General features: G+C 35.0%; 1 protein-coding gene across 1 annotated transcript in view; it reads left to right on the top strand.

Annotated features, from left to right (window-relative positions):
• bnl (fibroblast growth factor branchless) overlaps positions 1-8009 on the top strand; it is a 185821-nt gene extending 177812 nt beyond the window's left edge. Inside the window, exon 3 of the mRNA XM_089640232.1 lies at positions 6827-8009. Coding sequence (XP_089496358.1) covers positions 6827-7642 — 816 coding nt within the window. The 3' untranslated portion in view covers positions 7643-8009. The remainder of the gene's footprint in view (positions 1-6826) is intronic.
• The last annotated feature ends 12843 nt before the right edge of the window (positions 8010-20852 follow it).

Raw genomic sequence — 20852 nt, 5'->3', positions numbered from 1 at the left:
CCTACTGCACAAGAGCGAGTCCGAAATTAATCCCAAACGTGCGTTATGATATCAGCACACGTGGGACTTTCTGAATCATTCAAAACTTACTAGTGGCGCGAGAGCGGCAGAGCTGCAAATCTTGGGAATCTAGTAGCTGCCTGTGTGCGCTGCGACTATGAGATTTGTTAACACTAAATTTGTACTTTGCAAGTATTTTGCAAGAATCAACATTTATCGTTTTTAAGTTGTTATTAAAATTAGATGATTACCCGAAATGTTTTTTTTTTAATATAAAAAACGGACATTTTCTTGTGTAAATTTGAAACATTTTGTGACTTACGACATTATATACTTTAGCCACAGACGTTCTAATGAATCGCCGACTTGTATCTTGTTGCTAGAACGCTAATCTCTGGTGCAGTGATGTGACGGAACTCCTTTAGATCTAGGGAAAAATGAAAAAATCATATAATTTGTAAGACCGACTTCCTCGGTTCTAACTTCTTTTCTTCCGTTCTTAATGTCTTAAAGAACTTCCAATGAGGTAGGCCACGAACCACCACTGCTTGTCACAGTGGCAAGATGACCCATTTCATAAAAGTAAAGGAGAGGCGACACTGATAATATTTTATGTCTGAATTGTTAACAAAATCTCAGATTGATTGATATCTTGATATCTATCAAACATTGAACTGTTAACTTCTTTATTTTCCGATTAGGTAGCTTTTATTAATCAATTGTGCCACCAAATTACAATTAATTATCCTTCTCAGAATTTTATTCAAAAATTACTGTCTGAATCTGAAATTTATAAGGGAAACCCATGTTCAAATCAGGACTTCTGAAGACTGATGAAAAAGAATATAAAATATCGATCTAGGTACCTACGAGTAGTATCTACTTAAAAGCTTCACAGAGCTACCTAGTACCTACTTAACAGCTTCACCGAGCTACCTAGTACCTACCTAACAGCTTCGCCGAGCTACTTAGTACCTACCTAACAGCTTCACCGAGCTACCTAGTACCTACCTAACAGCTTCGCCGAGCTACTTAGTACCTACCTAACAGCTTCACCGAGCTACCTAGTACCTACCTAACAGCTTCGCCGAGCTACCTAGTACCTACCTAACAACTTCGCCGAGCTACACAAAATCTATAAATAAATCTTCTGAAGAGCTTTTCAATTTAAAATAAGAACTAGATAATGAATTTTAATCTGTATTTCTAAATGGTAAATTGGTATGTACAATACATGATATTATATTATGTACAATAGGATAACTATTACATGTTATTATAACATACAAATGAAAACGGCCCCCGCTTTAATAAAGCATTTAAATCCTCTAAATAGAAAACAATACAATAGATTTTTGAGAGAATTACAAAAAACCCATTGATATTGAGATATTCAATGTTTTTTATCTACGCAACTGAACAATTAGATATCGAAACCATGGTATTTAATTTCAAGCAGAGGTCCAAAGAATAAGTTTTTTTAAATAATAATTACAAATATAATAGTCCCAACTGCTCCAAACCGTTTGGAGACAGTGAGACCATAATGACATCCCCAATTGATGTTTTTTGTTAGGCTGAAGGTAGTGGGGAGAGGAAAAAGAAGAGGAAGAAGTTAAGGAAGTACTTGGCTATTTAAACAGGGCTAAAGTAACAAAAATATTTCAAGCAAACATTTCAATTCTGAATGGTTGTCTTTCACCAGTGCGATCTTCCACTTTGGAACGTGCCGCAAATATAATTTATATTATTTTAAATTAATTATTTGTGAAAAAAAAAAATCCTATAAAATTTACTTATTCACTCCGGAATGAGAATCATTCCCCTCGACCACATAGGCCTTCTAAATTTTTTAAATTTAATTTGATTTATTTTTATATATATAAATTACAAACAATACAAAACAAAATGAACCTTTGTCTGTCCAACTGGGAAGGATTCCCGTTTCAGGACAGCCAAATTGTGTATTTAGTACATAATATTCTTACAATGGAATGGCGGTGCTGTCAAAACAAATTTTGAGAACATTGTTGATTGCATTCGAAGTGACAGGATGGTTTCTTTGTCCTTGAAAGAATCGCAAAGATGTAATTTATTACCAAGGTCAATTTGGATACCATAAGTAATTGCAATGAATTAATTAATTAATTTGAAATATTTAGTACTTTTACTAGGTGATGATTTATAAACTACATGACGTTCATTTTCAATTTGACCTTGCAGATAAATTTAAAATCATAAATTAGGCCCCCAACATACCGCTAAATCATTGTAAGGTTTATTTATTTTGTGACCACCACGTCTACTCATCTGTTTAGATAATTAGTTGCATTAAGCTCTCATCACTAGTGGTACGCCCCCCGTGACATGATCACCCGGTTAAAATAACTTAGTCTAGTCAGCGTCCTCCAAATTTACATCATATTTACGCAGTCAAAATTTGCAAACATTTTAATTTATTTTGGCAGGGCGTTTTTTTTATTAAATTTTTTTTTAAATCATTAAGTCTTTTTAGAAATCAAATGTAATCAGTAGATTTCCTTTTATTTAGAACGTCAACTTCGCAATTTTTTTTCAAGAAATATCAACACTCTGTTTTAAGGGGTGCGCAAAAAAGATCGGGGTGGTTTTAATCAATCTCGTGTTGATAGTAACCTTTCCCTCGTTTTTAACGTCAAGTGTGCAATATTTCATCAATCTCGGAATAAAACTGTAGATTTGTATAGAAAAAAAATTGTAGATAAATTTGTTTATTTATACTCGAATTTTTATTTTTAACTGTCTGCGTACCTACTTCTTTAAAAAAAATTAAATTTGACAAGCATTTTAAATAATTTATTTGTTTTATTTATTATTAGTATTTGCTTCGTTGGTATTGCAGCGCCCTGCTTTAATATTCGTGCAGTTGACAGTGATTAAGAGCGCCTTTATCTGCACCCCATTAATTATAGCCAGGATTATACACAGGAGTTTCACAGATCCCATTGTTGGGCGATTCACGTACGAAATCAACACCACCCATCATATAGCAATAGCTGCATTCCCTTCCCACCCACTAATTCAAGACTCTGGAATAATCTTTGACTCGAAAAAATGCAGTAAGATTTCTGTAAAGAAAAGAATTATGCGATACATTCCATAGAGCCAAAAGTTTTAAATTTCATTTTAATGGCTAGTTCATTCTTGAAAGTTGAGACAAGCAAAAAAAGTCTGATCGTCGAAAATAAACAAGTATTTTTTTTGTAAAACATACTGCAGATAGTTCCTTTGTAAGCTTTTCTATTTATTTATAAATGACGCGTGATGATAGGTATGATTCTACCACTGAAAGATTTAGAATACACACTTTTTGTTCGGTGATAAAATTGGCAGGACGGACTAACCTGGTTTTCAATCCTTTATGCCTACATTGCCTACCCCTGTGGAGAAATAGCGTGAGGGTCGTTTATAAGGTTTTATTTTTTTAAAGATATTATGTCATATAAATATTCTTTTCGATAAACTTTATAATTTTTGCTTCAAATTGTGTCATAATTTTCAAAATTGGAAGAATTTATTTGGAGAATTCAGACCAGCAAGAAAGTACTTAACTGGAATAAAATTGGAACCAATTTGTGGAAATCCAGACTATCCCCATAGATGTATTATATTTAGTTAAGAAATGAAACGTAAAAAATGAATGCACTTTTTAACTCCAATTAGTCTAATTTGATCTCCAACGTTCTCAACGCTCTAACGCCGAACGACCGGAAACTACCGAATCCGGTCTCCACGCACTTCTACTTATAGATATTGGTATTAAATAGCGCTTCTATGATTATCCCGCGATATAAACTAGATAAGGATAACTTGATTTTTTTTTAATATTCATGAACAAAATAATATATTAAACGCATAAGCAACGATTTGATGAAACCTTTCTATTTGAACAAAAAGCGTTACTAATTGGCCCGAATGTGATGTTTTTATAGAGTGATACCTAAAAATACATTTTTCTCCTTTTCTTCATATCTCATCCCGTCGTTGAGATCTTTATACGCTCCATAAATTAGACGGGTACTAAATTATAAGCATCTCACAGCCGCCGCTTTAATGCCATGATTATTACATTTATTTCTTTCTTGTGGTCGTTTAAGTGCTTAAAGCTCGCATTAGGAATCAGGAAGCTTCCGTAAATAAGCTCATACATAACCTTTGTCGTAAGAATGTTGGGATAGGACAGGAATGTATGTTAAATAATATACAGTTAAAGTAACAACCTTTCTTTTACTAGATAATGAGGACATAACAGTTATTTAATATATGTTTATTTTTCGGAATAACTTTATTGAGTAAAACCTCAAATTGTAATATTTAATTATTGAAGACAATATTAGCGATTTCTAAACGAAAATCTGAAACAGAAACATCAGAAAAGGATACGGTCACATCTAGGACACGAACCCAGGACCCTTGTCTTTCCGGGACACCGCTCTACCACAAAATGTCTCACACCTCTCTCTAAAATGTGCGGTGAAAAAATGAAGACAATGTTGGTAGTTCTTATTCGAAGTATGATACAGTTAAAAGTGACCGAGGGGGGTAGGGTCCCATTAGCTCAGTTGGTAGAGCGGTGTCCCGGAAAGACAAGGGTCCTGGGTTCGCGTCCTAGATGTGACCGTATCCTTTTCTGATTTTTCTGTTTCTGATTTTCGTTCAGAAATCGCTAATATTGTCTTCAATAATTTAATATATGTGTTTATAAAGAGAGACAATTCCATTGTTTTGTAATTCTTCCTATTCTCATCATAAAGCTGAAATTGTTGCGTGTTCCATAATGCAGGCCTTAGCTTGCAAAATGTAGTTATTATTTTTAAGCGCCCCTGAGGTGATAAAAATTGTCCAATTATTATTTATTATTATTATTTATATTATATGCCCATACGGACCTTTATAAACATGTGATAAGCACTTTAAATTATAATTTAGTGTAACAGTAATAAAGAGAAATTTACATTTAAAATTATGTAAAACTCACGAAGAATAATATGCTAACCTTAATTATTATTAGTATTGAGGTAAGTTATTACATATATAGCCTTCTTGTAACTAAATTTCGTCAAGTTGAACACATCCAACTGCATGCAATCTAGTATTTACAGTTTCTAAATTACACAGTTCTGATATTGTTGTTGCAATTAAAAATAATTTCGATCGGGTAGTTCTAGATGGTATGTTGGAGGTGGTTAGGCTCAGTAAATTAGGGTTGTCTATAATTCCATTAATAATTTTATTAATGCCTTCCATATAGATTTGAATCTAAACCAATATCGCCACTTACTTAAAACCATTTGGTTCTAACACATTTAGCACGCGCTTTGTCTTTCTTACACTTGCCGGACATCGTATATTGTAATCCCATCTGAATTTCATAATAAAGTCGACATGCCAACACCGAAAAAATTGAGATAATCTTGGCGACGAAAGATCTGCGAATCTACAACACAATACTCGTAAATTACAAGTCTAACCAAATAACAACTAAATGTTTATTTCTGTTTTCCAACAAGAAATACATGCACCATTTTGGTTGGGCGTATAATTTATCACGTGACTCCGGGCGCCGCCCTTCAGCGAGTGGTGAGTGCCACAGTGCCGCCCTCTTTACGGAGCGAACATTACTCTCGAACTTTGACAAATAGCCCAGAGGAAACACATGTTCACTCAATGAAAATTTGGCTTTGCACATGCAAATGCTTAACACTTTGAAACCGAGTTAAACTTAAAAAATATATATATATTTGACTGAATATAGCGCAGTCCCGTAGCCGTGTTTGATAGTACCTTTTTTTCGCGCACGAGCTGTCGAAGTCCTCTGTTCACAGAACTACTTACTAGTTTTGTTGCATTTTTAAAAGTTGTTTTCAAAGCACAAAGAAAATGTAATTTCAAGGATTTTCCATTGCGGTTGTATGGGTTGTACCATTTACACAACAAGAAATATTTAAAAAAAATCAATGCCCGATTCATATTATTAAACGTGTGCCCAACATTTTTCCGACTAGTTTTTATTAGCTCGTCTTTTGAATGAGTTATCGACATTGTATTTTATTTCCATTACAGCATTAAAAACATATTCAAATTATCACGTAACTTTGAAATACTTCTTTTCAATATCGATAAGACCGAATGTTATGAAGTTATGATAGGTATTTTCAACATGCTTTAAATAAATGCTTTCCGCCGTTAAGTTGTCAGAATGTCTAGACAATTAAATTTGCAAAAAATATCCTGCGGTGGAATCAAGGAAAAGGCCGAAAGAATGCCAAAGGCGAGCAACGCTGTTAGATGAATGAAAAGAGAAAAGACTTGGATGGGAGGATTTGCCAAACAATGCGGAGAATTTCTTTGAATTCCAAGGATTATTTCCATTTGTCCTTGGAAGAAACTACAAAAAATATTCTGCTGCAATATCTTTTCGAATTCTTTCGTGTTTTGATCTTGAATATTCTTCGAACACACCATTGTATATTACGTTGTTTATAATAAATTTGTCATTTCAATATTAAAAATATCTAGATTTGGCAATTTTCTCTCTCTTTAGTCATAAAACAATGATGTCATTTTTGGTTAAAAGCGAATGAAAAATATCAATTATATTCCACGGAAATAGGTTCTTATTAACTTTTAATCAATTTTCATGAAAACTTAATCTATAAGAACAAAGCGTAGAAAAACAGGATCATTATTAGCTAATTAATTTATAAAATTTGGATCTTGCATATTTTATACCCAATGAAAAAGCATCCCAGGGAATGTAACTAACAAACCTTTCCTTTTGTTACAGATGGACTTTACGGATGAATGTGTCTTCAATGAAATGCTCGAACAGCATCACTACAATACCTACTCATCGGCGAAGCATTCTGGTGCCCGCCGAACCATGTACCTGGCTCTCGATGCACGGGGCAGGCCACGCAAGGTCCAATTACCAGCCAAGAGACCTTTAGGAAAGCTGTCTGGATATGTGAGGGTCCTCACCAGGCCTGCGCACAGGACGATATCCAAAGTTTGTACCAAGAAGGCCACTATATCTACAAGTACTCATCATCCTCCTCGGCACGCGTGTCGTAACAACAAAAAGAAAAAAAGACGATGTAAGGAAGGAGAAAAACCAGTAGCCGACGGATGCGAACTGCATCCCAATGGCAAACCAGGAAAGAAACATAGTCAACAAGCACATCTAAAGTGCAACCCTGGCAGTGCAGACTGTATCAAAGAACAGATAGTTATTAAGAATATAAGTGCAGGGATGCCAGGCCATGCGAGGCATAAAAGGCCGCTAAAGATAAAGAAGTTCCACACTACAAAGCCAGTAGAGCCAAGCGAGCCCATCCTGAAAAAGAAACGAGTTAAGCCATTGAAGAAGAAAAGGAAGGTAGGCAGAGCGTTAGAAGACCCCCCCGTGGACACGACTCAACCGGCGACTACCTCTTGGGAGAGCGATGAGGACTCGTGGACGATATCGCCGGACGACGCGGCCAGCAGCACGCAAGTGGAGGACGTAACTATCTGGGAGATGACCACCACGTCTGGCTTTTCTCGGGAGTTTTTTCGGACCGCTTCGGCCGTGCAGGAGACGGCCGAGGACGAAGACTCCTAAAATCTATTCTGTTCTCCATGTCCTTTTTATTATTCTCTTTCTTTGGGTGCAGCATCATCAAGCGTATTGAGCCATGACTCGTGCCGACAGGTAGCGGTTGTCCGAATGACACCACCGTGCTTTGGTTCTAAAGAGTGTAACGACGAACGAACTGGATTTCCGATCGGAAGATATTCGGTTTCCGAAAATGACTGACTATGAATAAGGTAAACACTTGACTGGCAATTCTGTCTCTGCATAATAGTGAAATTTTGAAGTTCTTAGTCTAAGAAAAAAGCGAACGTTTTATATGTGAGAACCTATTTACTACTTGATGTACTACTTGATACAAGGAACAATAAGGCATTTTCGTATATATATATTCGTGATAGAACATTATAGGTAGATATGTTTTCTTTCGGTTAATGTAAATAATGTATGTAAATAGTCAAATATTAATTTTAATTGAGGTTATAATATGTAATTCTGTTGAAAAGTAGACCGTTACTCTTAGTAGCAATAAGTATAGAGAAATCCTAAATCATACATTCGAATATTAGTTGATAGTTGGTAGTCATTACGTAGTTGAAAAACAGTCAATACTTTGTCGTAGTTGCATTTCGAGATTCGATCACCAAACAATTTAACAGCTTTACTCCATGCTAGATTAATCTGAACTTGCAGACAAAACAAGAATGTAAATAAATCTGTCATTGGACTAATGCTATAATTCATTAATTGTACGTAAAACAAAAAAAATCACTTTTTTTAAAAGCGTTGAACTGGTTTGGTATCAAACACACATTTTTAGTATAAAAATAATAACGTTAAATTTTCATCAGAACTTGGAAACACTGTCCAATCCTTCGCCAAGCGAATGATATCGCGAGTAGTGTTAGCTTTAAATTAAAATTTGTAAAATGTTTGCATTGTATGTTAATCAAGCTTATTTAAAAGCAATTCCGATGCGCCCTCTACCAAACTCAGCTCAATTCGCTTTTAAATTAATTTGAAATTCTTTTCAATGAATCATCTCGTAACTAATTTATTGTTTAGTGATCCATCCCATTTTTGTTTTATTTATTTTCATAATTTTGTTTTTGTACAGTATTTACGTATTAAATTATTTTTTGAATGTCAGAGTTATTATTTGAAGGCTCTATTAAAATTGTAATGTTTTAAAGATTTGAAGTAATTTAATGAGCTTGAAGGCAATAAAGTTTTTTTTAATATGAAATTTTTTTACATGTAGCAAACACTTTGTGGATAAACATAATTATAATTACGTTTGAACGATCTAGAAGCTCTGGAAAAATATCTCTAAAAATAATTAAAACATTTTACTAAATAAACAATTAGACTTGTCAAATAACCCAATTTTAAACATATTCCCCCCCCCCCCCTCTACTTACTTTTAGCCCTCTATCTTCCCTACCTTCTCCTCACCCCCCCTCACCAAAGTTGATGTTCTCTTCCCTCTAATATCTTACCTATAAATTCACTGTAAATCTGTAATTGATTTAGTATGTTTTTATATAATTCCGACGAAGGTTCAGGGTGAACCGAAACCGGTTGGCTTTTTATATTACAAGGATATATAAAATAAAGTGGAATTAAAAAAATGTTATTTTATTCTAATTATTATAAATATGACAAATTTGAGAAAACTGACCTTAAACAGTTGCTTGACACGAAGTCTTGTAAATTCTGCCAACAATGTGGAGTCTGAATATCAAATAATTTGAGTCAAAGATTTCATGTTTTGAATAGACTGTTTACGAAAAAAAGAATTCTTGTGCCATATAATGTTTAAAATATTTTATTGTTTTTTTATGTACATATTGATTTTCTTCCATAAATCATGAAATATTTTAAAAAATCAAGTTCAAAGTTGCTGACAAGCTTTTCTAATCGATTAAAATTATGTCATTTATAAATTGTAATCATTAAATTAAATTAAACTAATTTATATTGAAATTCAGGATTAAGGTGTAAAAACTGCTTTATTAGTAGCAAAATTAAGCACAAGAAATAAAATGTAGTCTTTTAGAAATTGATACATTTGAGTGGGCGATAATCAATTAGATATTTTATTAAATTATATTTGGTTACAATTACGTTGTGATAAATTACAAAACCAGTTGATTTCCAAACAGAGACAATAAAAACGAGAGTTATATTTTTATAGTACAGAAGTAAAACATTTGCAAAAAAAGATCTTCCTTCCATTTAACTAATTTTTCTTCCTGTTTTTAACTTTTTGTGTTGATTATAGAGTCCGTTAAAATAATCAGTATAAAATTTTATGAATTGAAAGGAAAGCTTTTTGTAAAATTTATATAAAATTGAAAAGTATACCCAAAAAGTAATTTTATCAGCACTGTAATTGAGTGCTTTTGAATAATGCCGTACCGTGTTATGTACAGTAAATAAACGGTTAATATGAACACTTTCAAATTTTTAGCTATTCAAAATGTTTGTATAATAGCGTGTGTGTACTGTAGTACTGTGTACCTACTCTGAATTTTGTCTCTTATTAATAAATTTGTATGTCTACGTGTTGTAAATTATGTATTGCTATTATTTAAGTCAATGTTTATATAACGTTAAAAGTAATCTTAAAAACAATACTCATTAAATGTATTCGAAAGTTCGCTATCAGTATTTTTGTAGGTAAAAAAATACCTCGAGGAAATGAACGTTAAATTGCTACTTAAATGGGCGTTGAAAATGAAAATGTTTTAAAAAAAATAATTTTAAAAATTGCGAATTTTTGTAGTTTGAAGAATAAAGAACCTAAGAAATACTTCATGATGTAGAAAATCAGATTTTGTCTTTAAAACCTCTACAAATCACCAGTAAAAGCAGTGTGTCTACAGGGTTATATCAACAGTGTGTAAAATCCATCTGTTGTTATCCTGCAGACAGGATATCAGCAAGTCTACTGTAAATACGTACAAGGTGGATTTACGACTCGATTATTCGTTAGTGGGAGCAATTTTTTTCGAACTCGTCAGATTTTTCTACATCATTGTTTCTTCGCTATAAATATACTCAAAATATGCCAATCTATTACTGAATCTATAATTATTAGATTATTTCATTGTATTTGCATGTAAGTTGAAAATAAATACGTGATAAATACTTTCTGCTTTCTGCCACAAATATTTAATTTAAATTGTTATTCTTCAAACTATGAAATAAAATTCTCACCAGTGGAGAGTATAGTAATATGCGCATTCCTGGTGACAATCTCGCGCGTAATGAAATTGATTTAGCCTTTAGATGAACCGCAGTTTTAGGGTTTTGTATTTTTGAAAAGTATTTTCTTGCACTTAAGACAAGCTACCGTGAACATAATGTCAAACAATAATGTTTTCTTGAAACTTGTAACCAAATATTTTTACGTGGAGAATGTGATGAATGAATAAAACATTTTTTTCAGAAAACTATACATTTTTTGTTTTACTGAAGTTGTATGGCGATAAATTTAAGAATTACTTACTTGTTTCTACATATTTTTGGCTGGATTATTTGTGTTTTCCCTAAGCAAACGGGAGGCATCTCAAAAGGTGACCCAAGTAAAACAAAGGTAAGATACGAAAAGTGGTCTCCCGAATCATAAATAATTTATGAAAAAATCTAGGTGATATGGACATTATACCAAAAAAAGCAGTGAAGAAAGGTATTGGTTCTGAATAAGATTATTCTATGAACAGGGGGAACAATCACATAAGTTAAAATTGCTTGGTTTTCAGGAGGCAGTTTTAAGTGTCAATTAAAAATATAAAGGAACATAATTTAAAAAAATATATATATTATGATTTTAGATTTAGATATTAGATTATATTTTTGGGATAAATGTTGGACAACTTTTGGGATAATGTCATTCGTTATACAAATTAACTGGCTTATTAATGAACGGGGGTGAACTAACTAAGCTCTTAGAACTGAAAGAAATCGTATACACGATCCATAGACTTAATTAATTCACGCAATTAATTGATTCGTTCTTGAGTCGTGAAACAAAAGTTGTTAGTTACGACTAATGACCTCATGAACTAATTAACTTACTTTTTAGTGTCAAAAAGTATATGCGGACTGCCAATGGATATTAAATTTATTAATTCAATTCGACAAATTATTAAAATTTTAAACATTTACGTAGCCCTCTGACATTTTGGAATGACAATGTGCCAGTGTTGCCAGCGTATATCTAATGTGATTTATTTATCTGCACGTCCGTGCTCGAAAAATCGGTATGAAATCATCGGTAGTTACGCCTATCGATCCGATTTTCTAAAATTATCGATTTCGCTGTACTAGACCCCCGAATTACAGATAATAGAATGGCCCTAAACAAATAAGTCACATAACCTACAAAATAAAATCAGTTCCTAAAAACGTAAGTCTTACTTATGTGTTTATTTCCCCTTTATTGATTGCAAATACAATACAAAGATATGTGTTTCATTACATCACAGTGTGAGAAAGAGTTACTGAAGCGATTCATTATTTTGATCACAGTTATCAAAACAAAATATAATACAAATTCAAAAATGATGAATGGACTCACTCGTTGTCGATTAGCTATTAAATACCAAGAGTATAAAATTAATGAATGCAGTGACGACTGCCAACCTTCAGTTCGATTTTAAACGCTAACAATCATTGGAAAATTGTTCCCCGAGCAATTGATTGGGCAAATTGGTCCCATGCATCCAAGTTCTAAGAATGAAGTCACTACTGCGAACTAAATACGATGCAGGAGCGAAGCTAGCAGTCCACAATAGAGTGCTGATACGGAAGTGAGGCATGGAACTGGCAGAGAAAGGATGAAGGTAGACTGAATGCTGTAGAAATGAGATCCCTGAGGCCTATGTGTGTTAAACCATGTATGATCGTGTGAGAAATGTGGAGATCCGCAAAGGGTGCAAGACTGATGTAAGCGTAGTGAGTAAGATCGAGAAAGGGATGCTTAGATAGTTTGGGCATGTAGAGCGAATGAGCGAAGAAAGGAGTGTGTAGCAGAAGTCGAAGACGCCTGAGGAAAACATGGCACGACCAAGTGAATCAAATAGTTGAGTCGGACCATGTCAAGAGTCAGAATAATAGAACAGTATGTATGAGACGATGTGTGGATGTGAATGAGGCAAGGAGTATGTGCCAAGACCGAGTTGTTTGGCGGTCCGTTCTCTCTGCCTACCCCTGCGGGGAAACGGCCTGACGGTTAGTTAGTTGGTTAATTGCAAAATAAATTATGTGATTGCAAACATTCTCAATATGAAACTCTTAACGGTGGCCATTGAATTATGTTATGCGGTTCAATTTAGACTAAAATATTCACTTATTTAAAAAAACGCATTTTGTGACTTATGTTATTGTTCCCCTTGTACATCTAATTAATATCTACCTATTGAACCGAGTTATTAAAAAAAAGCACGAAAGGTATTTTCCTGACTGAAGAAAAATATTATATACACAACTAAAATTCAGGTCCGTAACAGATCGATACACATACACCATCTGACGAAATACCCTTAGAAAAAACACAGCATTCACACCTGTCGTCTGTAGTGCAATTATGGTTTACAAATCCCACGGATGTGCGGATATTGCGGGATTGAAAAAAATACTAAAAATAATTGGTGGTCAATCTTTGACAATGAAAGAGAAACTAAACTTGGCCGCATCTCGACATCGAAAACTTCAAGACCTGGAATATGTTTTTTTGAGAACGGTGGTGTTAGAGGGAGATACCTTCAGTTAGCACACACCATCGATCTCATCGAGAGTCCAACCAACTTGTGGCAATCAAAGAAAGCGTTTTCCGCTGCTGGGCTGCAGTGCACAAATGTCCGTCCACAGGTGACCAGTGACCACAGTCTATGTTTTTTACGATATTTTCTCGAAGATCTTCTTAAAATACTAAAATCAATAAAATATTACTAGTACTGGTGTCGCGAAGCTGCGACTCCACTATATTTTTAAAGGTGGTGCAGAGCAAAGCCCTATGCCACACGCTCAAAGGACCAGTCCCAAACTACACCGAATGCTAGGTTATGGGACGATTTATGCATCCGACAAACCCGATGGACACTGCAATAGTCAAAAAGGAATAAATCTGGGCTTCTGGAGCACAAGATAAGCCCAGATTGGAATGCAGGAAAGATGGACTCACCTGTTGATGATTACCACACGTCTCCAGGAGTTTTGGATGATTTCACTTCACAAATATATAATCGCCCTGTTTGATATTAGTTATCACTACGAACTCTGATGAGCAACTGACACAACATGTCCGATTTTACGTGTGTCGCAACAATCATTTTATTATGGTGACATTTTGGGATGAGTAAAAGGGTAGGTAGGACATTTGCAGGATTTTGTATTGAGATTACACTTGTCCATTAAGCCTGTGGATGCATACCTAACAATCCCCTATATATTGCGCGAACAAGTACCAAAGACGATTGATACGAAAAGTCCCCTAAATGATTTACTATGTAACCTTTTAAAAGTATTTTTGTTGTTTAATTATTTTTTTTTTTTTTTTACCAACTACTAAAAATGTTTATGAAGACATAATTTCAAGTTAATAGCACTTAACACAAATCCTGCGGGATTCCTCGGGATTTCTAAATTCAATCCCGCGTGATTTGAAAAAGTTGATTTGGATCCGTAAAATAGATATCTTCTTCGGATGAACAAATCAATATCAATAAAACTCGCATAACATCTCAGGGTAATAAATTTAGCTATTTTACCCCTTCAGAAAAAAATAAAGCAAAAATTATTTCAAAATATTATGTATTTTTTTGTAAAATGTAAAATTGGATTGCTGAGAGTTATGTCATTTCCCAAGGCCTTCGGATGTAAATTGGGAGCAATGCATCACTTTCAAAACATGTCACTCGCGATAATTGTGTGAAACAAACTACCGAAATGCATGTATTTCAGATCGTTTTTCACGTGGGCGAAGTCACGAGGTGATCCCAGATTTCAGTAAATAATGCATTATGTGTTACGGATATAATCACATGTTACGTGTTCACATGTTGCGTGCTTCACGTTACGACATTTCAAGATTTCGGGGACTGAAAGCATTAAAACATAACTTGATAATAATGTATGAATTACATGAAAATACTTTTGAAGGTTATACCATGCGTAAAGCATTTAAGGCGATGCACTACGTCGTGTAATATTTTGAATCGAGCCACTATCAATAACACACCTTACGTAGATGGCGATTAGGCTTAAATTCCCGCTTCACAGCATCCACCTGTTTTGATTTATGCAAGAAAACATGGCCAAAAAGTGCCTTTTATTTTATTTTGTGGATGTTCAGTCACAAATATTTACATGTTTTTCGATCATTTTATAAATAACTTCATTTGCCACATTATACAATAAAATCATAACCGAAAATGGGTTCGTAAGTAGGAGATTTTGAACTTTAAAGCTGTTTTTATAGGTCGTATACATAATTTTTTTCTGGGCTTATAAAAAGACTTATCTAAAAAATACTCGATTATTTCTTTGGGGATCAATGGTGAGGCACGAAATAAAAGGCGTGTGGTGAAGGTCACAGTGTTTTATTGAGTCAGTTGCCGTGACGAGGAGATGATGTGGGACAGATGTTAAATACTCCGGTTGCTGCGATGATGTGCTGGTCAGGCGCGGGTCAGTGAGTCTACGCCGGGCGCTGGTGACCGGGACTCGATGACTGTCAGGCACTGGCGATCTGGGGAATCAATACTCCAGTGCTGACGGAGGCCGAAGGTGCGGCGGACCTTGTAGGCAGTTGAACGGGAGCGGCGTAGACCAGTGAGGATGCTGCGTGTCCTCGTGGTGGTCATGGTGGCGTGGAAGAAGCGCTGGTCAGAGACACTGGAAACAGGGCGCTTGTAATCCAAGTAGCGCTTGCCAGGAACGGCGATCTGGACAAGGCGCTAAGATGATGTCCCGATAGAGTCCATGATGGTACGGGCGAAGCCGGGTACGTTGTCCTTCGCGCTAGTAAGAGGAGCGCGGGTGATCACTCGTTGAGCCTCGTTGACTGACGGCTGATAGATAACTGACTGACTGACTGGCTGCGTCGGGCTTATTTATACTGTTCGGCCAGTGGCAACAGCAGGTAGTTGGATTGCAACTAAATTCGAGGCACCCGCTCAATCTAAGCCTTTCGCGAACTTTCGGCGGCGCGGCAATTATGCCTAGGCGGTAGACTCGAGCCTTCTGGCGAGTTGTCGTAGTGTCCCAGACGGACTGCAGTATTATTGTCGTCGATAGACAAGTAGGTGCTTGTAGTACGTAGGTTGCTCTGTTTTGATTTCGACTGCGAGTACGTACCTAAGTAGCAAGTAGCAAGTACGTACCTAAGTAGTGTCGAGCTGCTTATTATAAATTATTCAATGGATTCTTCTCGAATGCTACATTTCAAAGGATAGAATGTATTCTACTCGCAGTATTTAATTAAAGCATCTGAAAAATTTCAAGGCGACCAAATTTTCAAACCAAAAACCCATGATTTTAAATTACTACATGCATCGCCTTAAGAAGAATATTATACTGATTAAATAGTTAAGTCCCAATGGCCGAGTGGTTAGAGGCGTTGTCCCAGTAAGACAAAGATCCTGGGTTCGGTTCAAAGATGATACCGTTACCCTTTTATTTTTCTGTGTCTTGATCTTTTTCATGTTTTGTTTAGTTCTATTAATATTATCTTCGTCTTCAATTATTTTTTTTTATTTTTTTTTTTTATTTTTTTTTTTTAAAGTATACAATACAGAATATAGTATATTATATAAAGCATTGTACTCCCAGGAGTTAATAAACTCATTGCGGGAATGATACGCATTACATGAAACATAAAGCTGTATGTATTAAATGGACATATGATGGGACATACACAGCATTATTATTTCAGATAGTCATTAATAAGATGAAGTTTGAGCATGTTATTTTGGGTCTTTTTACATTGACTTGCACATTTGATCTCGTTGGGTAGTTGATTATATTTTGTGTGAGCTATGTATTCTAGGGATCTTAGTCCATATTGCGTTGATTTGATTTTTGGTATATGTAGTTTGTTGTGATTTCTTGTGTTGTGTTGGTGTACGTCGTAATTGTAATAGAGTGTAGTGTTGGAATGTGCCGAGTGTTGAATTACTTGTAATATAGTTTTCGTTATTTCAAAAGTGGGAATGGTATTAAAAGGAAGTATTTGGGTGTTTCTGTAGATGTCTTTGACATGTGTGTCCCAAGGTAAACTGAAAATATTTCGCAGGGCTCTATTTTGGACGACTTGGACTTCTGAAATCATTTTTTTTTTGTAGCAAATCCCCAGATTCCGGCGAGATATATTAGATGTGAGTGAATCATAGCATGGTAAATCGATTTTAATAGAGAGGGAGGAAGTAACCCGGAGTTCGAGGCATACAAAAGGATATCAATAATTTATTGGCGTCTAACATCCTAACAAAAGATCAACGGACGACCATAAAGAACGGCGTAAGTTGCTTAATAGATTACGTAGTGGAAATGGCAGATCATTTCTCCCAAATTCACTCCGAAACACCTTTAAAAAATGTTATGAGAAGCATCGAATTGCTCTCCAATGATATTAATAAAATCAATAAAAAGCTGGACCAAACCCCTCAAGCTACAACGTACGCGACTATTGCAGCTAGGCAGAAGACAACCCTTCAGAATCATGCCCTAGTAATAAGCTCCGACGACCCACAGAAAAAATCAGCCGACATTGAAAAACTCATCAAAAAGCACGTAGATGTTCGCACTCTGGGGATCGGTGTTGCACGCATGCGAAAATCGAATAACAGCGACAAATTAATCTTCAATATGGCCTCCCTGGAAGATAAAAATAAATTTAAAGAAGAATTAAATAAAGGGCTACAAGGCAAAATAAATATAGCAGAAGGAAAAAAATTGAATCCTATGGTTATAATTAGAGGCCTTATCAAGGGAGCTACTAATGATGACCTAATGCATTCCCTGGAGAAACAAAATAATGGGATAGGTATAGATTTCTCGCAAAAAATATTAATTAAATACAAAAAAAATCATAGGAATGCACTTCTTTGCAATACAGTATTAGAACTATCGCCAAAAAACTGGAAAAGCTTGATAGAAGCTGGCCATATCAATGTGGGATACCAACGTTTAAAAGTGGAGGATCAGTCACCATTGGTCCAATGCTATAAATGTATGGGTTTCGGACACACCCAATTGTTCTGCAAGGAAGAAACGGCCTGTGTTCACTGCGGGGGCAACCACAAATTCGAGGCCTGCCCTAACAAAAAAGAGCAGCCTACATGTGCCAACTGTAATAATGTAAGTCATAACGATCACAGAGCCACCAGCTCAGAATGTCCAATATGGAAGATGATGGATAAACGTGTTAGGGAAAAAGTAGACTACGCCGGAATTTGTTGAAAAAAGCTGCTGACCAATCAATCATACAAAGGAAGTACCAATCGGTGGATGACTATATACCTATAAAAAATAGCTTGAGAGTCCTGTACATTAATGCCAGAAGTATTCGAAACAAAGTAGACGAAATAGAAGAAACGCTCAAAAGGATACCGGATACTGTGCACGTCTTAGTTGTCACCGAAACATGGCTGGGAGATGGAGAAGGATTATTGTTCAACATCGATGGCTACCAGGGTAATTTTGCTTCCCGGACTACTGGAAGAGGAGGAGGAGTGGCGATATATACTCACAAAACATTTAACTGTGAAGTTATTGAAAAGTGGTCAAATGAAAACTCTTTTTTAGGAGTTAGGGTTCAATATAAACATTTTAAACCATTAAATATATATGGTATATACAGGAAACCTAACAACAATATAAATGATTTTCTAGTATCTCTTGAATCTATATTACAAAAAAGTAGCCTAGATACACTCATCTTGGGGGATTTCAACATTAATGTTCTTAAAAAAAATGACACAACAAAAAAATACATCAACACTTTATTTTCATATAATTATTTCATATGTAATAATACACATCCCACGAGAGTTACGGAAACCAGCAGTTCTCTTTTAGACCATATTATATCAAATAGAGAAAACATATCTTCAACGACCTCCAATATTGATAACCAGATAAGTGATCACAGTATAATGATGTTAGACTACCAAAACTCTTTGAAACACCACTCTAACAACAGAATACCACCAAACATAAACATCAGTATCAATAAGAGGGCTCTGAGAACATATTTTGAAACCCAACCGTTTTCTCACAACACTACCAATATAACCGAAAATTTTAATCAATTTTTTAAATATATCAAAACAGCGATTGACACTTGCAAATTTAAGCCAAGGTTACGAATAGGAAACCCTAAGCAAGGTAATACACCATGGTTTGACAAAAAATTAGATCTTCTTATTAGAGAAAGAAATACTTATTACAAACAGTGGAAAAAAGATCCGCTAAACAGTCTTCTTATATCACTTAAAAATAAGTCGAGAAATTCGGTAACTAATTACAGACGTTTCGCCAAAACAAAATATTACACAGATATTTTTAAAGAAAACATACATAATCCAAGACAAACTTGGAAAACAATAAATTCAATCATAACTAACAGTCCAAAGAACTTGACAAATAAAATTGAAACTCTTACCATCAATAATATAGACATAAATGACCCGAAGCAGATATGTACAGCGTTTAATGACTTCTTTACATCGGTTGGTGAAAATCTAGCTGCGAGCATCCCATCTCATTCAGATGACGTAAATACAATAAACGTGGAACCAAAGCCATTACAGTCCCTCTACATGACCAATACAAACAAACTAGAAGTTTTAAAAATTATATCAAAACTAAAAACTAATGCATCTCCAGGGGTCGATGGTATGACAACTAACTTACTCGGATTCTGTAAAGAAAAATTAGCGGATCATCTTGTTATTCTCATTAATCAATCATTAGCGAGTGGACTGTTTCCGGATCAATTAAAGCTAGCAAAAATCGTTCCAATTCACAAAGAAGACTGCAAAAAAAATCCATCTAATTATCGTCCAATATCAATACTCCCAGTCTTTTCCAAAGTATTTGAACATGTAATCAAAAATAGACTAACAAAATATCTCACAACTAATAATATTCTCACGCCTCAACAATATGGGTTCAGAAAATTCTCCAACACGAAATGTGCTGCCTTTGATTTTATACTAACTCTTCAAAAACACTTAGATCAAGGAAAATATGCAGCGGGCATTTTCATAGACCTCAAAAAAGCGTTCGATACGGTTGATCATAAGATTCTGTTAGAAAAGCTTGAATATCTGGGCATCGTGGGCAAAAATCTAAAACTTTTATCTAGTTATCTTACGGGTAGGTGCTCTTCGGTTGTTATTGGAAAAGAATCAAGTGATCATAGAAATATAACATGTGGTGTACCACAGGGCTCGATTCTCGGGCCTTTATTATTCTTGATTTATATAAATGATATTGCAAAATGGGGGTTGAAAGGTACCGTTCAACTTTATGCTGATGACACAATATTATTCTATCATAATACTAATTTAAACGAAATGGAAAAAGACATGGAAAGGGATTTGGGTCATCTAGCCGAGTGGTTGAGAATCAATAAACTTAGCCTTAACATTAAAAAGACTCACTATGTGCTATTCGGGAATAGGAAAGGACAACGCCTAAACATTTCCTTGGGAATAAACAAACTGGAACAAACAGATGTCGCGAAGTATCTAGGACTTTTAATTGACTCACGGCTTACATGGAAAAACCATTTTGACCATGTTAAATCAAAGATTGCTCCGGTGACCGGTGTAATGTACAGACTACGTAGATTGCTTCCCACAGCCATACTGCGATCATTGTACTATGCTATGATTCACTCCCACTTGGCATATCTTTCGAGTATCTGGGGCTTTGCTACCAAAAAAATGATATCGGAGGTGCAAATAATCCAAAATAGAGCCATGCGTAACATTTTTGGCTTGCCTTGGGATATACCTGTTAAAGATATTTACCGTCACGCACTTGTTTTGCCATTTAAGATGGTTCCTAGCTTTGAGATAACAAACACCATTTTAAATATTATTCAGTGTAACACCCACACAAATATAAAACTGAACTATAACAACGATGTTCACCAATATAATACACGACAACACAACAAACTACATATATCAAAAATACAGTCAACAAAGTTCGGACTGAAATC

Source organism: Hesperophylax consimilis, chromosome 15 (genome assembly GCF_061612785.1).
Source record: "Hesperophylax consimilis isolate HC1 chromosome 15, BYU_Hcon_1.0, whole genome shotgun sequence".
In the NCBI taxonomy this organism is placed as follows: Eukaryota; Metazoa; Arthropoda; class Insecta; order Trichoptera; family Limnephilidae; genus Hesperophylax; species Hesperophylax consimilis.
The sequence above is the reverse complement of the archived record's forward strand: the minus strand, read 5'-3'. Positions and strand labels throughout refer to the sequence as shown.